General features: G+C 49.5%; 4 protein-coding genes across 6 annotated transcripts in view; 3 read left to right on the forward strand and 1 right to left on the reverse strand.

Annotated features, from left to right (window-relative positions):
• The first annotated feature begins 237 nt into the window (after positions 1 to 237).
• TMEM220 (transmembrane protein 220) lies at positions 238 to 6,249 on the forward strand. 3 transcript variants are annotated; one of them, XM_040580812.1, is made up of 6 exons: positions 238 to 372; positions 507 to 536; positions 1,271 to 1,331; positions 3,318 to 3,441; positions 4,254 to 4,313; positions 5,856 to 6,249. In XM_040580812.1, the coding sequence occupies exons 1-6, from the start codon at positions 301 to 303 to the stop codon at positions 5,902 to 5,904; spliced, it is 396 nt and encodes a 131-aa protein (XP_040436746.1). In that variant the 5' UTR covers positions 238 to 300; the 3' UTR covers positions 5,905 to 6,249. The 3 variants fall into 3 exon arrangements, with proteins under 3 accessions (XP_040436746.1, XP_040436729.1, XP_040436737.1); XM_040580795.1 differs by lacking the exon at positions 5,856 to 6,249 and adding an exon at positions 5,173 to 5,338 and having other exon boundaries at positions 239 to 372; XM_040580803.1 differs by lacking the exons at positions 507 to 536; positions 5,856 to 6,249 and adding an exon at positions 5,173 to 5,338 and having other exon boundaries at positions 255 to 372.
• Positions 6,250 to 6,372: 123 nt separating this feature from the next.
• ADPRM (ADP-ribose/CDP-alcohol diphosphatase, manganese dependent) lies at positions 6,373 to 8,537 on the reverse strand. The gene is made up of 3 exons (XM_040580781.1): positions 7,938 to 8,537; positions 7,305 to 7,421; positions 6,373 to 7,046 (listed from the first exon to the last, which is right to left on the reverse strand). Exons 1-3 carry the CDS (start codon positions 8,512 to 8,514, stop codon positions 6,751 to 6,753), a joined length of 990 nt encoding a protein of 329 aa, XP_040436715.1. The 5' UTR covers positions 8,515 to 8,537; the 3' UTR covers positions 6,373 to 6,750.
• Positions 8,538 to 8,601: 64 nt separating this feature from the next.
• On the forward strand, positions 8,602 to 15,356 carry LOC121081626 (protein SCO1 homolog, mitochondrial). Its single transcript, XM_040580822.1, has 6 exons — positions 8,602 to 8,716; positions 8,805 to 8,895; positions 9,643 to 9,840; positions 10,771 to 10,863; positions 10,981 to 11,096; positions 14,080 to 15,356. Exons 2-6 carry the CDS (start codon positions 8,865 to 8,867, stop codon positions 14,206 to 14,208), a joined length of 567 nt encoding a protein of 188 aa, XP_040436756.1. The 5' UTR covers positions 8,602 to 8,716; positions 8,805 to 8,864; the 3' UTR covers positions 14,209 to 15,356.
• Positions 15,357 to 15,464: 108 nt separating this feature from the next.
• Positions 15,465 to 21,447, forward strand: part of LOC121081583 (myosin-3-like) — a 36,726-nt gene continuing 30,743 nt past the window's right edge. The window contains exon 1 of the mRNA XM_040580753.1: positions 15,465 to 19,997. The gene's annotated coding sequence lies outside the window, so the exon portion shown is untranslated. The remainder of the gene's footprint in view (positions 19,998 to 21,447) is intronic.

The raw sequence follows: 21,447 nt of genomic DNA on the forward strand, positions 1-21,447 counted from the left end.
CGGGACGTGCCGGGACCAGCTCGCCGCGGGGGCGGGCGGGCTGCGGGCCCGGGCTGGAGCCCAGCGGCGGCGGCAGGGACGCGCTCCCCCGGCGCCAGGGGCAAGGGCCCCAGCCGTTCCAGCGGCCCCGGCCGGCCAGCAGCCGCTGTCCCTCCGCCCCGAGCAACCAGCAGCCACCACCGAGCCTCGCCGCCCGCCCCTGCGGCCCCCGGCCCGGCCCTTTGCGAGGGCGGCCGGGCCCTGCCGGACCCGCCCCGGTGGCCTCGTCCCGCCCCGGCAGTGGCGGAGGCTGTGCCGGCCATGGCGGACCGGCTGTGGCGGCTCTGCAACCTCCTCATAGCCGCCTTCTTCGGGCTGGCGGCCGCCGTGCAGGTGAGGGCGGGGCCGCCCGGGCTGGGGGCAGCGGCACCCCCCGCTCCGGCGCCCCCCGCTCCGGCGCCCCCCGCGGAGCGCGGCCTCGGCCGGGGCGGCGGCTGCAGGGTCTCAGTGTGCGCCTCCCGCTGCAGGTGAACGACCCCGACGCCGGGCTGTGGATGGTGAGTACGGCCACCCCCCTCGCCGCCCCGGCCCCGCGGGGGTCCCGGCCGCGCCGCGCTGCGGGACCCCGGGGCCGCCAGGGGACCCCGGCCGCCTGCCTTTAGCTGAGGAGCGAGCGGGCGCCCCAGGCAGCGCCCCGGCCGGAATCCCGCCGCGCTTCCACGATCTTCGAATCCTGGCCGGGCACCCGCCTGTCCCCACCGCCGCCACCAGCTGGACCGCCCCCCCAGCTCGGCTGGGCGTCCTCGGTCCCCAGGGGGGATCCCCCCTCCCCGGTCGGCTTCGGCAGCTCTTCCTCGGGCGCAGGCAGGGCCGGGACTGGGGGCGCGGGGCCCCCCTTGGGGTGGGTGAACCCGGCTGACAGCGGCGGGGCTGCGGTGGCAAAGGGAGCTCCCGCTCCGGGGGAGCCGCCGGCGCAGGTGGGGGGCCCGGGGGTGTCCCCTAGCGGCTTTCCGGGGGGGTCAGGGTGCAGTGCAGGGGCCTCTGCAGCGGGATGGCTGGGCAGCGGTGACCCCGGGGCTGGGGAGGAAGGGCTGGCGCTCCGCTGGTGGTCCAGGGTTTGGGTGGTGATGGCGAACATGAGCACTGGCAGTGCCAGGACGCGCCGGAGGAGAGGGATGGCAGGTGGGCTGCACGTTGCCTGGGAAGGGGGGAAGCCTTGGCATGGACCCCTGCTCGTGCTTCCTTACCTTGCTAAGTTTTGCTACAGAGTAGTTTTATGTTTCATTAACAGGCTGTGTACTTAGTGCCAGCTGCCCTGACGCTGCTTGTCAGCATTAACCCCTCCATAACAGGTATGATATTGGTGTGCAAAACAGTGTCTGCTCGAATTTGGCCCCCAAAAGTTTTGTTGGTTTTTTTTTTTTTTTTAATTGAATCACAGATCAAGATCAGGCCATGTGGAAACATGTGCTGCTACCTTTTGAGGGCAAAAAGCTGCGGAACCTTCTCCTGCAAAAGCTGGTCATTGGTTTAGTGCTCGTGGTAGGGTGTGCTGCAGACAATCGGGGTGCCCTGCGGAGAGGCCTGTGGCTGGGATGGTCTGGCCTTTGCACCCCAGTCCCTGTGCTTAGAGCTGGAGTAGAGCACAAGCCTGGGAGCATGCTCTGAACCTGGCTCTGCTGTTGACATTAGTGCAGTAATTCACTCTGTTTACTTGTTGTAAATCTGCAGGTTTGCTTATCTACCTCATAGAATAGCAGCTGAGCTCTGCACAGTCCTTTGAAAGAGCTGCAGGTCTCATTATCTAGCATTGCAGCTACCACCCCATGGAGCACACGGGCAGTGATGGGAGCGTTCAGAGGCTTCGGTGCAGTGGCTGAATTTCCAAGGGCATACACTAAGGGAACTAATACCATTCCCCATGTTGAGAGAATCAGTTGGATAAGATTTGGTCCAGGACTCCAGAAAACTTCATTTTTTTGTAGTTTCACCTTCATTTTTTTGTAGTTTCACCCAGTAGAAATAATTTTAAAATACCAACATTTTCTATACACGCAGTGACTGTATCTTTTCTGAATGAATACTAACTCTGAATAAACCAAAACCATGCTTATGCCAAAAAATAAAATCTTCAAGAATGTATGCTGTTGTCACAGATCACACCTGTCATTGCAATCTCTCGGCATTCTGGCTACCTTAAGCATATAAAGTGGAAGCATTCATAGAGCCAGAACCCATGACTATTGGTTGCCAGTGGCCTTGCACACTTCAGGGGAGGTTTATTTGTGCGATAGGTGTAGCTTCAACGTTACGGCATTTGGCTGGCCAAGAGAATCTGCATGTTAAACTCGCAAGTAGGTTTTTGTTACTTGTGCCAAGATCTATGGAAAATAAACACTAAAATAGCACGACTATTGTGTAACTGGACATTCACCAAGGGACATTTGCCATTCAGGTCTGTGGAAGACCCAGATTCTGCCTCTGCTGAGCTGCAGTAAGTTCAGCCAAATGGGGAATCAATTACAACATTGGGTCATGCTGAACTCTTGAATTTTGGCAGTTCATCATCTTTAATGCTTGCGTGGAGGAGTCAGTGCCCAGAAAAGACTACTTTTAACTTTACGTTTTTTGCTGCTGACATTGCTGAGATCAGCGAGAACCGCCTGTGTTGCTTTTCCCCCTTAAGCCCATGGGAATGGACATGGAAAAACCACAAGAATCTGTGGGCCCATTCAGACATTGCACATCATCTGTATTTCTGTTCAAAAATGTCAGTCCCCAGGCAAAGATGTCATCAGTGTTGCTCATCATCACAGGGAAAACCTCAGGCAGAGGTTTATCACGGAGAGTGAGGGAAGATGCTCCCTGCAGCATGGTGGTCACCGGTACCCCTGCCAGCTGTTGGGAATCTGAGGCTTGCTCCCCTGGCCTCTTCAGGTCCCCTGGGGTCATGCTGAGCATCTGGTTATGGCTGTGCGCTCTGGGAAGGACCTTCCTCCTGCTTAAGAGAACTTTGATTTGTAATCTGCCTTGTGATTTATTTCCATGCATGTTGAATGCTGGAGCCTGTTTTGTTTGCTAGATAGAATAGGAAACCATTTTCGTTGGGGTGCTGCTGCCAAGAAGTTGCATTCCTGGGAAAGCAAGCACCAAGACCTCTACTGTTTATTTTCAACAGCACTGTTTAGCAGATTTCCCTGGTCATGAAAGATGCTGGTATTAATTCCATCTTCCTGCCTAAGAAGTGTATGTTTGATGGAGGCATCTTTTTTAGCAGCTCAGTTGCTTTTTGATATACAGGGTTTACTTCATGCTACATTGCAGGTTTTTTTTCTCAGATCATGGTGTTTGGAGGAGCCTCTGTGACCTTCATTCTGCTTGTTGCATTGTTGGGACCATTGCTTTGGCTTGCTCTTTGTTTGCTTACACTCAAGGAAATATTTTGCACGAAGAGGAAGGCAGGTAAGCAGTCATTTCTATTTTCTCCTGCATGCATTCAGCATGCCAGGCCACCTTCTGCTGGTCACTTTGCTAAACTTTATTTGCTGGGCTGTTGCAGTAAGTGCTGTTGGTCCAGGGGAATCAAATTAAGGAGGGACCACAGTGCTCCAGACCAGCACTTTGTTGGACAGAGAGAGGAGAGAGTGAACAGTCGGGATTACTTGCCTGATTGGTGGCAGTGAGATTTAATCGGGGGCAGTACAGGCTTTCAAAGACCACAGCACTAGTACAGTGAAATAGCTTTGTGTTCTCTTGCTGGAGCTGTAGGAATGGGAATTAACATTTTAAAAACTCAAGGTGACACCGTATGCATGTTATCTGGCATGGACTGCGTGAGTCCTCTGAACTGTCAGGGATTGTGAGGCGGAGAGAGGATTTATCACCTGGACATTCGGTTGCCTGAAGTAGGTGCTTGCACAGTATTGAGGTGAAGTCCTGGCAGCTCCTGGGGCTGTAGACGGTCTGGAATACTGAGATGCTGCTTTGCTCTGTGTTACTGAGGAAAACGTGCTGTGGAATACAAGTTTAGGAATGGAACAAAAGGTGGAAGCAGAAATTTCTGCAGCTGTATAGCTGGGTCACATGTGTTTGTAGGCTTGTGGTGGGAAGCAAAGCTACTCACTGTAAATGCCTTTATAATGCTAATCCTAGTAAAATGTACTGAACTTCTCCAAGGAAGCAGACACTACTGTTTCAGAGACAAAATTTCTATTTTTTAAAAGTAAACACCTGCTTATATTATTTTCTGTTCTGTTTTTTGTTTGGCTTTTTAGAGAGTTGTTTGGTCTGGTGATTATTACAGTATGGATGAGTCTTTGTCGCAGTTCAGCAAAGTAAGTTTTGTTTCCTTTTTTCTTTTAATCCATTCATATGTTTACATTTAGTGACTAGCTTCTTGAAAACACTTAGTCGATTTCGCCTGCTTGTTTTTCTGCTTATGTCACTGTCTGAACCTTCTCAGATACCTAAGCAGTAGTAGCTGCTGCTACAGCCTGGAGGATCTTGCATAAATAAAAGTCCGTGGGGGGAAGGTAAAGTTACAGAAAAGATTTTTTCTGCTCCCTGTGCCATAATGGGCCTTCTCCCTTTGCGTAAGGACAGTGTGCCCTTTCTGTGGAACTGGCTAGTGAGTGTTAGCCACAACTGCTAATGAACTGCAAAGCCATTTTTGCCACTGCTCTCAATTTACAGAACTTTCCAGTGAGGGTCTCTATACTGGTGTCTGCTGTGTCCACCACTGGAGCCAGCAGGTGATACAGGCAGAGCTGGCAGAAGGCTCTGGGTGGTTGCCTGGCTGCAGTGGCTCCACACTTTTCCCCTCCAGCCTCTTCAGAGGACTGTGCTACAGCAGTTTTCCTAAATTCCCATTAGCTGGGAGCACGAAGAATCCCAGTCTGCCAAACAGTTACCTTTGCCTGAGAAAACATCACAGATGCTCTGGGAAAACTAGGTGTGCTTTTTTTATTTATTTATTTTTTTTTTTTTTTTTAACCTGGTTATGTAGTCTGAGGTGGCAGAAAAGTTTTTTTCTGCTGGCAGGTGGTGCCTCTCCAGTACAAGACTGGTGATGCATCCACAGAAGCTACATTTAAATGGCCAAAGGCTCTCTGCTGTCCTTCCAACCACAGCCAGGTGTGAATGTTTCAAAGCAGACTGATTTGAACTAGCTCTTTTGTATTTGCTTCTTCATAGGAGTCCACTGGGTGGAGTTCGCTTGATCATTGCAATCGTGGTCACCCTCTTTCCCTTTGTTTCATGGCTGTACATTTATGTGAACAAAGAGATGCGAGCGTCTTGGCCAACACACTGTAAAACGGTGATTTAATTGGGTGAAAGTACAGAATAAATATTCTGACCTCACTTGCCTTTGCTTTTGGTTCTTAATGAAAGGTTACTATCAGTTTGATAGAACCCAAGAATGCCTAGCTACTTCCAGCAGTGCAGTCTGAGATTTGTTTAAAAAATTGAGGAACACTGTCAAATCTGAGTGGAAAAATTTTTCTACAGGAACTGTTCTTCAGCTGGCTGCTTCACACATTTTCAAAACACCATTGAACTAATGTGTGTTCGAACGGTATATTCAATGGCATCCCTGGATCACATTCCAACCACCTCATACTTCAGGAAAGCTACTGTTGTCTAATGTAAGGGGAAAGCAAAGCAAACACTTTGTTGCAATACATGACTATTTACAGCCATAAAACTCTCAGATGTCTGCCTGGATAGACCATTGCGACTAACTGAAAAACTGTGCAGTCTGCATTTACGTTCCTATGTTAAAATCATATGTAGAATATATTTGAAGAAGTATTTTTGCTATTATCTTTAACTGAAAATTTCTGGCTTTAGAGTAATAAACACTATTTTTTCTAAAGAAAACTCAGTGAAAGCTTCTGTATCTTACATCATCGTTCTGCGAGATGAGTACTCAAGACTGCCACCAGCAGATGTGGTCAGTATCACAACTCCACTTCTCACAGAATTACACAGAGCAGCCCAGCAACAGTAAGCGTGTTCCACTGCTGCTAATCCTGGAGAAGGAAGGTAAATACACTGGACACACAAGCTAGCCGGGAGACAGACGGGTCCAGATGCAGCACAGCAAGATGCTTTAGATCCTTCCATGTCAGGGCTTCTTCACTCAGTACTGCTACAGGCTAATACAGCTGTGCACACATAGATCCTAGCGGGTGCATCTGCAGCATTATGCAATGTAGCACAGATGGTCTCGTTTTTCCTTGGGCTTAGCTTTTCTTAAGGATTACTTCAGTCTTTTAAAGCAATGTTAAAATGACTGCATTAAGCTACAGGGTGGACTAATTCTGCCAGACACGAGATATTACTGACTATGATGTTAAACAACAAAAAAATATTGAAATGCAGCTGGGCAGCTACAATTCTGCATACTTTAATTCTGACTGATATAAAAAAGGGGCTTTATTGGACAATATTCATAATATGGCTTGCATTTTTTCACGTAAAGTAATACTTGCTGTGAAAGTCACAGTAAGGTCAGGATTGGGTGTTTCAAGTCAATATTCTGCATTCACGTATATTTATTTCAAATACAGCTGCTGGCCGCCTCTGTTCTCCACAAAGAAACTAGGTCTGCTTTTTTACAGAAATATAATTCCTAAAATTCTGTATCCAGGAGAAAAGTTTCCGTTAAAGCTATAAGGATCAGCCATGCACATGTTTCTACAAGCAAAGAAGCTGAATCCCCTGCTTTTTTGTCCAAGTACTTCCTGAAGAAGAGTGATTTGTGTTTTGTTACCATTTTCGGAAATGCATAACTCTGTCTGAAATTCTGCCCCTTCCCTTTAGTATCATTTTATCTTCGTAGACATAAATGGTTCCAAAGGCATTGCTTTCTGGTGGAGTTTCAATAACCCCCTCCAAAGTTAGATGATGAACTCCGTGAGAGTCTAAACAATATCCACCATCGTGCAGGTGCCCTGCAAGAAAGCAGACCACGCACCGATGAGAGTAGATGACCGAAAGGGCATCTTTGTAATTCCAGGCTAGGCAAACTCTGTCTGAAGCATCTGGGTGAATGGGCAGATGACCTGCAGTTGAAAGGGAAAGAAGTAGGAGAGTTACTTTAACTGTAATCAAACTCTGCATTCATTCCTGGGAAATTCAGACACCTAACTACACCGAAAGCTCACTCGACTGTGAGTCATGATTACTATTTTCTTACTTCACAGGTTACATGTGTAACTCAGTGCAGCAACAAAGCTGCTACATGTTTTCCTGAGTTAATACGCATTGGCTATGTAACCTTTTTTTGCATATATCCCCATACATCCCCCATATCCACCTACCCATAACTACAACTTTTTCTTGGTTTTCATCAGAGAACTTGAGGACTTCATTGAACCAGTCCAGCTGGGCTTGGCTAAATCCTCCATTAAACTCCACAAACTGAGGTTCTTCGAGTCCTGCAGTGAAAAAGAAGGTTAGGCATAGGTGCATACACCTCTTGTGGCTCCCATGTTTGCTCGCCTTGTGCAAGTCACATTACCATAGATGGTTTACTCTTATAACTTTCTTTTTTTTTTAATCTCTTTGATCAAAAGTCCAGCTTCCTTGGACAACCAAGAAAAAATTATTTGTCAGCGTTTTGGGGGGATTTTGGTCACACTGCATGCATGGGATTTCCACTCTTGGGTGTCCCCCTGCCCCCAGCATAGGGTGGGATGGGCATCACTCCACACTCTGCACCAACAACTGCCTTTGGTTCTGATGCTGCGGAGCGCACAGCACAACGTCAGCCCATCCCAAAGGCAGCAGGGTGGCATGGCAGGTAGGGGGGAGGCCCACCTGGAGCCCCCCGAGCGGCGCTCAGCCAGCAGCACGGTGGCAGGGAGGTGGACAGGGACGGGGTGCGTGCTGGGCCCCCAGGCATCACGGGGAGCTGGGGTTCAGCTGCCTGCCAAGGGCCATGCCGGGGGTACCTGCAGGGCTGTTGAGGTTGTCGTTGGGGTTCTTCTCCCGCAGCAGCCGCAGGGACTCCAGGTACCGGGGGCTGTCCGGCTCCCTGCCCAGGATGCTCAGGTCGTAGGCGTCGAGCACGACAACGCGGACCCGCACGGCCGGGCTGAAGTGATAGGCCTGGCAGTCCCCGGCCGGGCTGCAGCGACAGGCCTGGCAGTCCCTGCCCGGCGGCCTGGCCACCGCCGCCGAGAGGCCGCTGCGCGCCAGGCGGGCCCGGCTGAAGTTGTAGAGCTCGTGGTTGCCCCAGGCGTGGTGCACCGGCACCGGCAGCCGCCCCAGCACCGCCAGCACCCGCTCCAGGGCGGCCTCGGCCGCGCCGCGCCGCGCGTTGAGGCCGTCGATGCTGTCGCCCAGCTGCAGCACGAAGGCGAGCGGCGGCCTCTCGGCGGCCCACGCTTCCACGGCGTCCCGCAGCAGGCCGAGGCTCTGCCGGTAATACCGCCGCCGGCACCCGCCGAAGTCGTAGCCGTCCTCCGCGTCCGCGTACTGGATGTCGGCGATGACCCCGAAGCAGAGGAGCGGCGGCGCCGCCGCCATCGCGGGCGGGGCGGGGCGGGGCGGAAGAGGCGGCCCCGGAAGGGCGGGCGGCAACATGGCGGCGGCGGCGGCGCTGCGGGGCGGCCGGGCGGTGCGGTGCTGGCGGCTGCCGGGCGCGGGGCTGGGGGGGCCGCCGGTTCCCGCCCGCCGCCCGCTCTCCCGCCTCCCGCCAGGCGGCGGCCCCCGGCCGGGCGCGCAGAGGGTGAGCGCGGGGGGGAGCGGGCGGCTGGCGGCGGCGGCGGGGCGGGCCGGGCCCCGCTCCTCGGGCACTAACGGCTTCTCCCCGGCAGCTGGTGTCGTGGCGGTCGCTGGCGGCCACCGCCGTGCTGTGCGGGGGGCTGCTGGCCGCCATGAAGAAGGTGAAGCGGTGGAAGGAGGAGGGTGAGTGCGGCCGGGCCGGGCTGTTCCCGCGGGGCGGCGGCGGGACGGGGCGTCTGTGCGAGGGGGGTCTGTGCGGGGACTGGGGGGCGGCTGTGAGTGGGGGTGTCTGTGGGGCGGCTGTAAGGGGCTGTTCGTCCCACCTCAGCGTCCTGCTGCACCATGTTGTGCTTCGTACATCGCTGCTTTGGGCCCGCGTGTGCGTAAGCGCCACAGAGGGTTGTCACCCGTTCCCCAAGCCTTTGCGCTTGAGCGGTGCAAACTCCCACCCGCACCTTTGCCCGCCGGAGCGGTGGCCCGTGGCCACACAGCCCGGTTCCTGCTGCAGCTGCTGCCCGTGCGTCTCATTTTCCCACTCATCTCGTTGGAGGTCAGAGCGGTCACAGCTTTCAGGGTGTGTTTTTTGCAAAAGCTGCGGGGTTTTGTTTTGCACCAAGCCAGGTCCCTGTCTTGCCCTTTTTTTCTTGTTCTTTATTAAAATACAATCAGATGAAAATGAGAGAGATCATTAAGTTTCAAAGGAGTTTAGAGATAGATTTAGTTTTGCCCAAACTGAATACTTTTGGGAAGTTTTGTCTGCGTTGGGATTCTGTATGACGGGCATGGGTAGATGTTGGCACTTCAGTGCCCTGGGCCACGACTGTGCGAGGCTGCCTGACTCCCGGCTGCTGCTGCTGCTGCGGCTCCCCGGGAGGTAGCGTGGGTGGTGGCGTGGGTGTGTTGGATCCCCTGCTTGTTTTCTTTTTGTAGCGCTGGAGAAGGAACGAAACCGAGGCATTGGGAAACCGCTGCTAGGAGGGCCCTTCTCGCTTGTCAGCCACGAGGGGCAGCCCCGGAGCAGCAAGGACTACATTGGCCAGTGGGTGCTGATCTACTTTGGCTTCACACACTGCCCTGACATCTGTCCTGATGAACTGGAGAAAATGATTGAAGTGGTAGATGAAATTGGTATGGGAATTTGGTTGGCGTAGTGGTCCTTTTTGTGGGAGGGCCAGGTTTGTTGTGGTGAAATGTCACAAATAGTAATAATTGATGATCTTTTTAAAAAAATGGTGTTGACTACTATTGAGTAGTTGAATTAATTGCCAAGTGATACATATATCAATCTGCCTGTCACTAGGATCTGATATTGAGAGCATGGCAGCACTGATTTTTCTGCAGTGGGGAACTTCTTGGTAATAAAATGTGGTGGTGGCAGGTTACAGGGAACGGTGCCATTGCATTGTGTTTTTGCCAAGAAGTAGTTGTGGCATGTATTAGGGTTTTTTCCCCTCTCTTTTATTCATTCTGAGAACAGATCTCTGTGAGGGTCTCTTCTGAGAATGACTGTGCTTTGGAATGGAGGTTGGGGGAAGGGTGTGTGACGGAGGTGGTTTTCTGAGCCTGCGGGCCCTGAAGCATAATGGAGTAGGGGTAAAAGTAAGCAAGCAAGCGGGCGGGTGGACTAAAGTGAAGAAAATACAGTGAAGGCTATGGCAGGAACATGAGGGAAAGAGCCTGAATGGTGTCTTCACCTATCCTCCTGCTTCACCGTTATGGACATGCTTTTGTTGTATCGGCCATTGTGCCTTGATACGTGCATCACACCATGGCATTTCCTGCATCAGAGCGAGTTTGTCATCTCTCCTGAGCAGGGCAGGGCCTCCAGCTGAGAGGCTGGGGGTGCAGCTGTGCCCAGCACGAGCACAGAGCCTTGGATTTCACAGCATTTGCTTCATTCACAAATTACTTGCATTAAGCTGCACAAAATGGGCTTTTTTTGACTCTTAGGGTGGGCTTGGATTGATGTTACAAGTAGCTTGGGTGTGAGCTTATTTGAAGGGAGGTGAGGAAGGATTTTTGGTTCTCTAAGAAAAATAATAATCGTTAATGTCACAGATAGAATTCCATCTTTGCCTAATCTGACTCCACTCTTCATCACTATTGATCCTGAGAGGGACAACGAAGAAGCCATTGCCAGATATGTTAAAGGTATTAATTACTGTTGTCTTCCTCAATGTCTTATAGCATGTAATACAGAGCGCTGAAAAGGAGGCTTTTGATGGGATTCTTTTCACTAAGATATCTAAATGTCTTCTTTCTGTCTAGAATTTTCTCCAAAGCTGATCGGATTGACTGGTACCAGGGCACAGATTGACCAAGTGGCCAAAGCTTACCGTGTGTATTACAGCGAAGGTCCCAAAGATGAAGACAGTGATTACATAGTAAGTAAATGTAGGGCTTTTGCCTAATGAAAGGCTTTGGTTAAGAGCAGGATATAGATTTTAAAATCAGAAGGCAGCTTTGCAATCTCTGCTGAAGTCATACGTGACAGAGCCTGTTGCACTGATGTGTTAAGCTGTGTTTTAGAGGTATCGGTCAGAATCAAGGTGCCCTCTTACAAGCTCAGAACCTCGCTGAAGCATATTCTAAAAATGTACAGTCCCAAGCCTGCATACAGCTAGCAAGCCTGGCATTAATTTGAACTTTTTTCTGTTGTGTAATGTTTTTGTCTGGCTGTTTTTCTATGTGCTCTGAAGTGAAAATGGAGTGGGAAATTAAGGCAAGAGGAAGAGGGGGAAATGAGTGCGGCGAATGAAGAGACGGGACTCAGCTTGATGCAAGCAAATGTCAATTTATTGTACAGAAGCACGAGGTTTTATAGACTTTCAGAAGCTGCGCATTTTAAACTAATTGGTTCTTGAAGCTAAGCCTTGCATACTAGGCAATCCCTGATTGGTGGTTAACTGCCAGCAATTAACAACAAGGTGTTATCTTTCCTTGGGCCATCCGTCTCCCACTCCCCTGTGCTCTGTAAACATGCCTCATCATGTTAATTGTTGTCTAGACAAGCTCGAGCAAATTCCCCTCAGCTAACTGATTGCCATGCATGGTCCTAGTTTCCAGCCCGCTCCTGCAAATGAGAGGTAAAACAAGTAATACCTATTCCCTGCCAAACTGACACCAAGGAGGTGGGGTCTTCCTGGCAAGAAACTTGAACGGTGCAAAGTTTGCCTGCAGATACTATGAAGATCTTCCTGCTGTGTCAAATGACCTGGTAGAGAGAGCATATCAGTGCTAAATTGAGTGGGAACAAAATACATAGAGTGATAGTGTGAAAGGGGAAACTGAGGTTTAAGTGAGGCTAAACTGGGTAGTCAAAATCTTACTCTCCCTGGAAGTAAATAGGACTGGTTATAGGGCTCAGAGCTGCTGCCAAGGCCTTCCTGACCTGCCACATCCTGAGCAGATTGACAGAGTAGGTACAAGTGATACAGCAAATGAGGATACACATTATATGATCTTTGGGTTTTTTCTACATTACAAGAACTAAGGGCATCAGAGGAAACTAAAAACAGGTTCAAAAGGAAAGGTGGTGATGGTTCTTTTTGCAGCGGGCACGTGGGAAGTGGAATCCCTTGCTACAGATGCAAATGGTAGGAGTTTATGGGAGTCCACAGAGAGACCTGTTGATAGTCTTTGCAAAAACCAGGCTGTTGAGGATTATGAAATGCACAGAAATCTCGCCTAGTTCAGGAAGCGTGAGAGCTAAAAATGTTTGGGAGGTGCTAGAGGAAGATAGCATATTTTTGGTGCTGGTTTTATACTCTTCTTTAAAGCAACCACTTTTGGCCACTATTTGAGGTTGTATACTGAGGCAGATTGCTTTGGGTCCAATCCAGTATTGTCTATTCTTAATCTGTTTTTTAAAACCACCTGACTGCAGCAAGTAAATTATCCACGTGGACAAAAAGATTGGTGGAACAAAAAAGTGGTGCATAGAAATAAACAGCAAGAGCAGCACATAAGCTCAGTAAAGAGAAGATGGAATCACACTAGTGATCTGCACTGCTCTACATTACTAAAAGGGGTGTAAAGTGGGACATCAAGAATTTGTTTTCACTGGAAGTGTCAACTCAGTAGTTGAAAAACTAGAAAATTTGAAACTAGAGTAAAATATTTGAATTAAACCTGCTTTAGTAAAATCTTGAGAAACATTCTTTCAGTGTCAGAAATGCCATTAAGTTTAATGCATCCTTTTAGCTTGTGGTACTGGACATGTTTATGCGGTATCTTGATTTCAAACACAGTTGTACTCTCTATGTATATGTATGTTTCAGCTCTTTCTCTCCAGTGACGGTGAGATGATGTAGTCTCTTGAGCAATCACAGATTCATGGCCTTCATTTTCAGTATTCTCTGTCTTTGCTTGTAAAGATGTTGTCACAGTTAGATGCAGACAGTGCTTCCGGTGACATTCTAAATAAGTTTGCCATGGAGTTAATTTTTATATAAATCAAATCAGAATACCTTGGAACACTTATGCAATTGTTACTTTGAACATTTTTTTAAGGGTTATTTCAGTTCGGACAGTAGAGGGGGCCCCCTCCCACCACATCTATTTTCCTCTGCACTGGCTCCTCTGTGTGCAGCTCCTGTATCCCAGTGATGCTCTTGGTCCAATTGTTTGCACTGATGATCAACTTGGTTTAATGGAATGCTGTTGTTTATATTGGATTTACATCACGTTAGCAACAGCAGGAGCCTGAATACCTTATGGGGCTCACGGACCATCATGAGAAGTAGAGGGGAAACTTGGAAAAGTGAGGGGGAGGGACCATTAGCCTGCAGGTTTGCCCTAGCCTTGTCTGTGCTGCAGGAAAGGTGCCAGCAGCTTCCTGAAGACTTGTCTGCTTAAAGTATTCCTTCATGGATTCCAAGTACGCAAGTAGTTTTCTGTATTTATTTTCTTGAGTAAAACAAGAAGAGGTCACAGAGGTGATGCTGAGGGTTTTTTTTATCTTACTTCTTGGTGAGAAGTCTTGTCAGACAGCTGAACCAAAGGCTGGACAGGATGCTGTTGCTGCTGACTTTGAGACATGTGCAGGATATTCCAGTATTTAATGGGTGACTACAAAGAAAATGGAGAGTCCCTTTTTACAAGGAGTCACACGAAAAAGTTGAGGGGTAACAGGGTACAAGTTACTCCTGGGGAGATTCTGACTGGACACTTGAGGAAATAATTTACAACGAGAACACCCAGCCACTGGAATAGTCTCCCCAGGGAAGTGGTGGATTGGCTGGACAGGGTGCTGGGCCATCTTGTGTAGACCTTGCCAGGAAAGGCTGGACCAGGTGATCCTTGAGGTCCCTTCCAACCTGGTATTCTGTGATCTTTTTTAACAAGCCACAATATGCTCTCTTGCAGGTGGATCACACAATAATAATGTACCTCCTTGGGCCAGATGGTGACTTTGTGGACTATTATGGCCAGAATAAGAGGAGCGCTGAGATTTCTGCTTCTATTGCTGCACACATGAGAAAATACAGATCCTAAAACACAACGTCTTTGAAGGTTGATGTGAACGTCACCTGTAGGTTTGGCTGTAATTTGGGCATTGGAGTTAAAGCAGAAGCATACAAGTGTAACATCCTGTCACCACGTGCCTCCTTTCTTCCAAAGGAGGAAGGCAACCATACTTCCGGAAAATACCATTATAAAAAAATGTCTATAGAGCCTTCGCTGTGGATATTATTTGCAGCAAGATCTAGGCTACAGGATAAAGTCTGGGACTTCCCTGAGACATTGTTGGGAGCAAAAAATGGAAAACACTTTTCATTTGGGAAGAATGTGTGTATAACTGGTAAAATTAATTGATGTCTTGTAGCAAGACGTCAGCGAAGGATGGTCACTGCAGGAGGGTGGTTACTGGATGGAAAGCGATGTGGCCCATGAGATGCTCAGAGGACCCCTGCCCTCTCTTTTATTGCACTGTTTTGCCTTCTGGGAGAGGCAGTTACAATGTTGTAAGCAGGAGAGCCTTAGGAATCCTTAAGAAGGTGAAGAGCACTGAAAACAGCAGCTTCTACATATGGGACCAGCCCTGTAGTGTGCCTGATCTTTTCTTCATTTGAATGCAAAAATGTGTTTTTCTTGATGATTTTTCCAGGTGAACGCTGTTAACTTGTAAGGAAATTAGTAATAGGTTTTAAATAGATATTTTTTTTTCTGGTCTAAATTATTTTATGCATAGTTGGCCTGATTACGCTACGCTGGATAGCGGAGAGGATGAAGATGGTCTGTGCCCATGCATAGGGCTGTCAATCAGATAAATTTTATGCAGTGCAGCCTCCTGGGAATGAGACCTCCTTTGTGTTTGGGGTCTCTTCACAGGGGAGCATGTGTGAAAAGCATGGCAGTTGCCTTGAGTCTTCCCCTAAGTCACTGTGCTAGTGGTGTTTTGTATATTATGGAAGCGCAGAAGGGGCACATGCACGCTCTGCAGCAGGAGATGGTTTAAAGGGAGTGAGTTTAACTGATGTAGAGGAGAAGTGTCATGGGAGGGGCTAGGCAGATGAGCTGCTTGGCATAGTGGTCTTTGGTAGGTTCACAGTAGGAAGGAAACAGAGAAAAATCGACTCCTGTTCCTGAAGGATTGCTGGATAATGGGAAATTGCCATTAAACACCTATTGCTTACCTCTCATATTTGTGCGACAAAAGATGTCTCTGTAATGAAGTCAGTCATACCACAAGATGCTCCCCTTTTCCCATTGTGTAACTCCACGTTACCTCTGATGCATTTTTACGTGTCTTTGATACATGGTCTATGGACAAAACTGGTTTTCATGGGTGACACCTTCAGGTCTGTATTTCTTTATTTGACCACTTGTGGGTTGTTTGTGGCTGTGGAGTCTACAGGACCAAGTCTCTGCCCCATCTCTCATCATCCCGTGGCTGTGCGTTTCTACACAGCATCCTTTGGCTGCACTTCTCAAGGTCTCTGCTGTCATATCAGGCTTGCATTTCTTTATATTGCATCAGTATGTTGGTGACAAATACCTGATTTTGCATGGAGTACAATCTGTGTAAAACCAGGGTTAAATGAAGCAGTGATAAGTGGAAATTAAACAAATTAGCCGGAACCACCTGCTCAGAAGGAAAAGATTGCTATTACAGCTAAGCTAAGTTAAAACAAAGTACAAGCCAGTAGAAATTCAGACGAGGCAAGCCTGCCGAGCCTCAGTCCCTAGACTTTGCAAACTTCATACAAAGCCTGTAGGTTGCAGCATGTCAAGGATATCTTTATTTCACTAAAGCTAATTTGCAGCTGGTTCCCGCCATAGAGACAAACACAAGATTTCTGTCTTCTCCCAAATGTTTTGGCCTAAGTGTCATCTTGTTTAACTTGTTTTTACGTGCTTTGAAAGGCAGAACCAGCTGACACGGGAATGTTGTGGCAGACTGGGGTCCTGTAGGAAGGACAGAGCGTTAGGATGGAGGGACTGGCACCGGTGAGCCGTGTCATTGCACTCACGTGCACCTTGCCTGCTGGCAGTGGGAGCAGCTGGTGTCCTGCTTCTTTCTGCCTCTCAGATTGACCCTGGCTATCTCTTTTTTTTTCTTTCTTTTTTTTTTTTTTTTGTTTATTTGGGTTTTTTTTTGTTTTTTTTTTTGTTTCCCGGGGGGAAACTTTCTTTGGAAGTGAGGTGAGGTTTTTTCTGTTGTTTTTTGGTGTGGGGTGTGTGTGTGTGTGTTTGAAAAAATAGATCTATTGTTTAGGCAACTGTTAGGCTTTCACTGCCCTGCCTTGGTGACAGCTGGGACCACAGGTCTGTTCCCTGCATGTTTGGGAGGACCAAGGGTGCTGCTGAGTGCTCACCAGGAGGAGACGGAGCTGTTCAAGGGACGGATATGTAGTGGGGGTAGGGGAATATGCTGGGGAGGCTCTGTCAGTGGATGTCCGGTATTTCTTCAGTGTTAGAAATAGAGCAAACTGCCCCTGTACTCATCGTACCCAAATGACCTGTAGCCCAGAGTGCAGTGCCTGGCCCTCACAGAGGGAGCTCAGGTCTGACGGGGGAGAGTTTATGATGGGACTCCTTGTCTGTGGCTGTGCTGAGCACTGAACTGAGGGGTGCCTGGCTCCCTAAGTGGGTCTCCACTGTGGAAACTTTAAGGGACTACAGGTTTCACTTGGGAACTGAGTTTGTTGGAGTCTGGTGCTGTGAAGGCGCACCTCTGTTACCTTGGGCAGACGGGGACCCCTGGGTACCCCGTGGACAGATGGACGATCCAGTACAATCCTGGCAGAGGTCAGTCTGCAGAGCATTGCTGTCTGTGCCCCCCCCACCCCCACCTCACCCCAGTCTACTTGTCCCATAAAATACCAGCAGAAAATAGCATCTTTTCAGAGCGGCTGGCATCTATGATACCAACTGCAGAGCTGATGCCATCCCAGGCTGGGGACTAGTGACAAGACGTCTGAGGAATGAGGGATGGCTCCATTGTCTACCTAAGGAAGGGAACGCATTCCTCATATGCTGCACATGTAGCCCATGGAGGAGCTGGACTAATGAGTGATAATACTTAAATCACATTGGGCAAAGCCCTGTTTTAAGAATGTTTTTACCACCAGCACAGGTGAGAAGAGGTACAAAGACTGTGGCTTTAAATGTCTGCAAAGCCCGGTGTTACACGTGCAGTCCAAATCATGCAATAATTCAGATGGGAAGGAACCTCAGGAGGTCTGTAGTCCAACCTCCTGCTCAAAGCGAGGGCAGCTTTGTGACCAGACCATGTCACTCAAGGTTTTAAACTGCTAGGGCTTGAAAACCTCCAAGGATGGAGGCTGCACAACCTCTCTAGATGGGTAAAAAAACATTACCTACTAGTGCAAATCTTTGTCATTTTATCCACTCTGAACTTCTCATTTCAATCAGCATTTTAACTCTTGTTCTTTCACTGTGCACCAGGGTGAAGAGCCTGACTCCATCTTCGTGATAACCTCCTTGTAGGTATTGGAAGGCTGTTAGGTCCTCCTGAAGCCTTTTCCTTCCCAGGCTGAACAAGCCTGGTTCCCTCAGCCTCTCCTTGTGTTGTATGTGAATGGCTGGCTCCAGGACCCTGCCCATCTTGACCTCAGATTCTTCTCCCCAAACTGCCCCCTGGCCAGTTAGTTCCCAGCACGTGTTTTTGCAAGGATATTTTCCTTACTGGGCACAGGACATTGCATTGGTCGTTGTGGAACTTTGTAAGGTGCCTGTCAGGGTCCCTCTGGATGGCAGCTCTGACCTAGAGGGTATCAGCTGCTCTCCCTGCTGTGTTGCAGTCTGTGAACTTCGTAAGCAACTATATTGTTGCCTCTGCCAGATCATTGGTAGAGGTGTTAAACAGGAATACTCCCAGCACTGACCCATGCGTGTGACCCATTAACAACTGTCCTCTGAGTCTTACTGCCCAGCAAGGTTCTTTACCCACCTAGTTGCCTACCCATGCAGACCACAGACTCCTAGCTCGGACACAATAATGTTGTGGCAGATAGTTTTGGGAGCTGAGGTTGGGCAGCATTCATTGCTCTCCCCACATCCACGGATTTATTTTATCATAAAAGGCAATTGGGATGGTCAGATGGGATTTACCTCTTAGTAAATCCATGCTGACTGTTCCCAGTCACGTTGTCTTTTATGTACCGAGAAATGTGCTCCAAACACATGTCTGTGGTTTTTATCCCCTCTTCATTGTTGTTTTTTGTTTTTTGTTTTTTTTTTTTCTTTTCTGCACTTGAAAAAGAAACCTATCAGGAGAGCAAGCCCTTATCTTGGTTAGTGTCTCTTGAGAGGATGTGGGAGCCAGACTGGGCATCAGCCCACATCATCAGGGCAAAATCCAAATCAGGTTTTATTTTTCCATACTCTGTCACATGTGTACTGCCAGTGTGAAAATACTCCATGTGCCTGTCGTGATAGCCAAAAGGACTCAGTCCAAATCCGGTTTTGATCTTAAGAAGAATTGGCCTGGATCAAATGACCTGCGACATGGGAATTCATCTGCCTTCCCAGCTCCAAAACTATGAACGCTGCAGCTGACGAGCTCACTCGTGCACAGAGCAGGCAAGTGCAGCAGAGAGGACGTGGGTCCCTGGCCTCATCCAGTCAGTGCCTGGTCCTCAGCATTCATTTTCAAGACGCTTGTTTTGACCAGGAGCTGCTGAGCAGCTCTGCTCTTCACTTGTGTTGACCTTGAGCTGTGCTCTAGCATGGGGCCAGATGCTTTTGGAGCAGGTTTCCTGCTTCAGCCTGTGCTGCGTGTTGGGGTGGTGAGGACTGCCTGGGTCACACGTGTTCACACAGTGCTTTGGCTGCAGTCCTGGGGTGTATCTGAGTGATGGTAGCATCTTTAATTGCTTGTGACTACCTTCAACCAGAGCAGCCTGCTGTGCCCTGGAGGGACTGTCCAGGACAATTCCAGGGCAGGTATTTCCCACAGCACTGGATTTACATGCTGCCTTCAAACGAACTCCCCATCTGATGGTGTAAGTCACATGAGGGAGGGAAAATAGATGCTTCTGCTGTTTGGAAACAAGGTACGGTGTCCTGGTAGGTGCCAGATCCACAGACATCTGTTATCTTTCTTGACCAGTTACATTCAGCAAATGCTTCCTGATGGTGCCAGCTGGGCCTCCATGCTTCCAGGGCTTGATGAGTCTCTTGACAAGGAGCTGCTGGCCTGAGGCCTGCGGGGTGATCCTGGCTTGCTGACTGAGCAGTCACCCGGCATCATCCGCTCGGCGCAGATCTGTACCAGCACCCTTTCTGAGACAAAGACAACCTCAGGAGCGCTCCCGAGCCACCCTAAAGCATGACCCAGCCAGCTTGACTTGGGAGTGAGCCGCAATGGTGGTGAGGGGGTGGGCGGCAGAAACTGCACCCAGGGACACTGAGCTTCAGTGGCAAAGGTGTCTGGCCATTGAAGAAAGCCAGCTGAAACTTCGTGTCCTCCTGCACCCGCCCAGAATCTTTGCTGCTTGTTGGCTATTAGCAGCCTGAAGAAGAAAGCAAGTCTTCCTCATCCCTGTCTGGGGCCAGGACTATGTATGGTTTGAGATACCGCAGCTCTTTTCCCCTTTCTCCAGTAACTTTGTAGATATCTGTATTTTCTGAGCCATTTCTCTCTTCATCAGACGCGTTGTCCAAGCACTGAACCTGTGTTCGGAAGATGTGCTGCCATCAGCCCATAGCCAGGACTGTGGGATGGGTGAGGTGTCCCATGTGCTCTTCGGTGAGATACCGGATGGAGCTGAAGGCTGAGCACTGAGTTGGGCTCTTTACCACCTACCTGCAAATCAGTCAGGTAAAGCAAGCGATGTGCGGGATGCTGAGGGTGAAACGGCTAGGAACAGCCTGCCATGATGCACTGAGGTTTCTGGTTGCAGCCAAGGCTTTCCAGTCCTTGCTGCTGACGTGGGGTGCTCCCCTGGAAGACCTGGGAGCTGTGGCTCAGCACCATGCTGGGGCTGCTCAGGACCTCTCCAGCCCTGTGTCAGTGGCCGTGTCCTTAGTGAAGCAGGCACTCTGGGCTGGATATGGGGGAATGGCCACAGTCCTTGCTCCTAGATGTGAACTGATAAGTAGGCCGGTTTTTACTGGATTGCTCTTAGGTTTGGTGGCCTACAAAGAAAAGCAAAAAGCTAACTTACTTCCCCTATAGAAGAGAGTTTAAAAGGGTGGTTTGGTTAAAATGGAAACTGTTTTTTTTTTTTTTTTTTTTCTTTTAAGCAAGCTATGCTGCTCATGCAATATCTAGCCCCTAACTTCTAGCAGTTCTACATCAGCTGTACATGTCCCTGGGAGTGTGAGGATCTGTGCTGGGGAGACCTGAGCAGGAATGGTTGCATCTGTCTCTGTGCAAGAGCCAGCTCATTCCATGTTTTAAGCTGCGTATTACTAGTTTAATAAAGTAGGTTTCTTCAGCATGCCAGGGAACTTACTCAGCTACAGCTTTCTAAACCTCCTTGTTCTCCCAAAGTTCTTTGTGCAAAAATAGATAGACACCAACCAGTAAATCCACCTTTAATTTGTGGGGGTATATTGAGCCATGGGTGCCCTTATCTGAATGAAGGGCAGTAATGAAAGCTCCCTGGCAACACCAGGGCTAGAGAGCCTTGCAAGGCAATGCAGCTTGCTGCGATAGCACCCTTGTGACCTTCACCTCAGGACAGCTTTGTGTCTGCAAATGATGTTGGCAGCATGGAGCAACAGATGTATCTGCAGCTGCTGTTCCCCAGGGCTGTCTGCATGTAGATGCGCACCTACACGTGTGCCCTGGAGCCTTTCTGCAGTGCTTGTAGGAAGGTTTTGGGGGTAAAGGAAGCTGTTTCACTGTCCTCGGCTTGTGAGAAGCTGGAGCAGGGTATTGTTGCCTGGGATGCACCCTAAATCTCCTTTTTTGCTGGGACATCATTTCATGTCTGCCCAGACACCAAGCAGCACAGCTTGTGGCAGTCCTGGCTGTGGTAGGGAGGTGTCACTGCTTCTTCACAAGGAGCAATGTTGTACCCTGTTGTGGGGCAGCAGCCCCCTTGTCCCAGCCCGGTGTGCAGTTGGCCCGTTTGCAGAGCAATCCCCTGGCACTGCCTTTGGCTGCGTGGTGTGTGTGGGGGGGAGGCAGGACGGCCCTGGGCACTAGTAGCTCTGAGTCCAGAGGAGCAAGGAGTCCAGAGCTCTGAGCTAAGAAAGGAGATCCAGGCACTCACGAAGTAAAACAAAAAGGCTGCTTTTCCCTATCCAGCACTTGTG

The sequence above is a fragment of the Falco naumanni genome, chromosome 1 (genome assembly GCF_017639655.2).
Source record: "Falco naumanni isolate bFalNau1 chromosome 1, bFalNau1.pat, whole genome shotgun sequence".
In the NCBI taxonomy this organism is placed as follows: Eukaryota; Metazoa; Chordata; class Aves; order Falconiformes; family Falconidae; genus Falco; species Falco naumanni.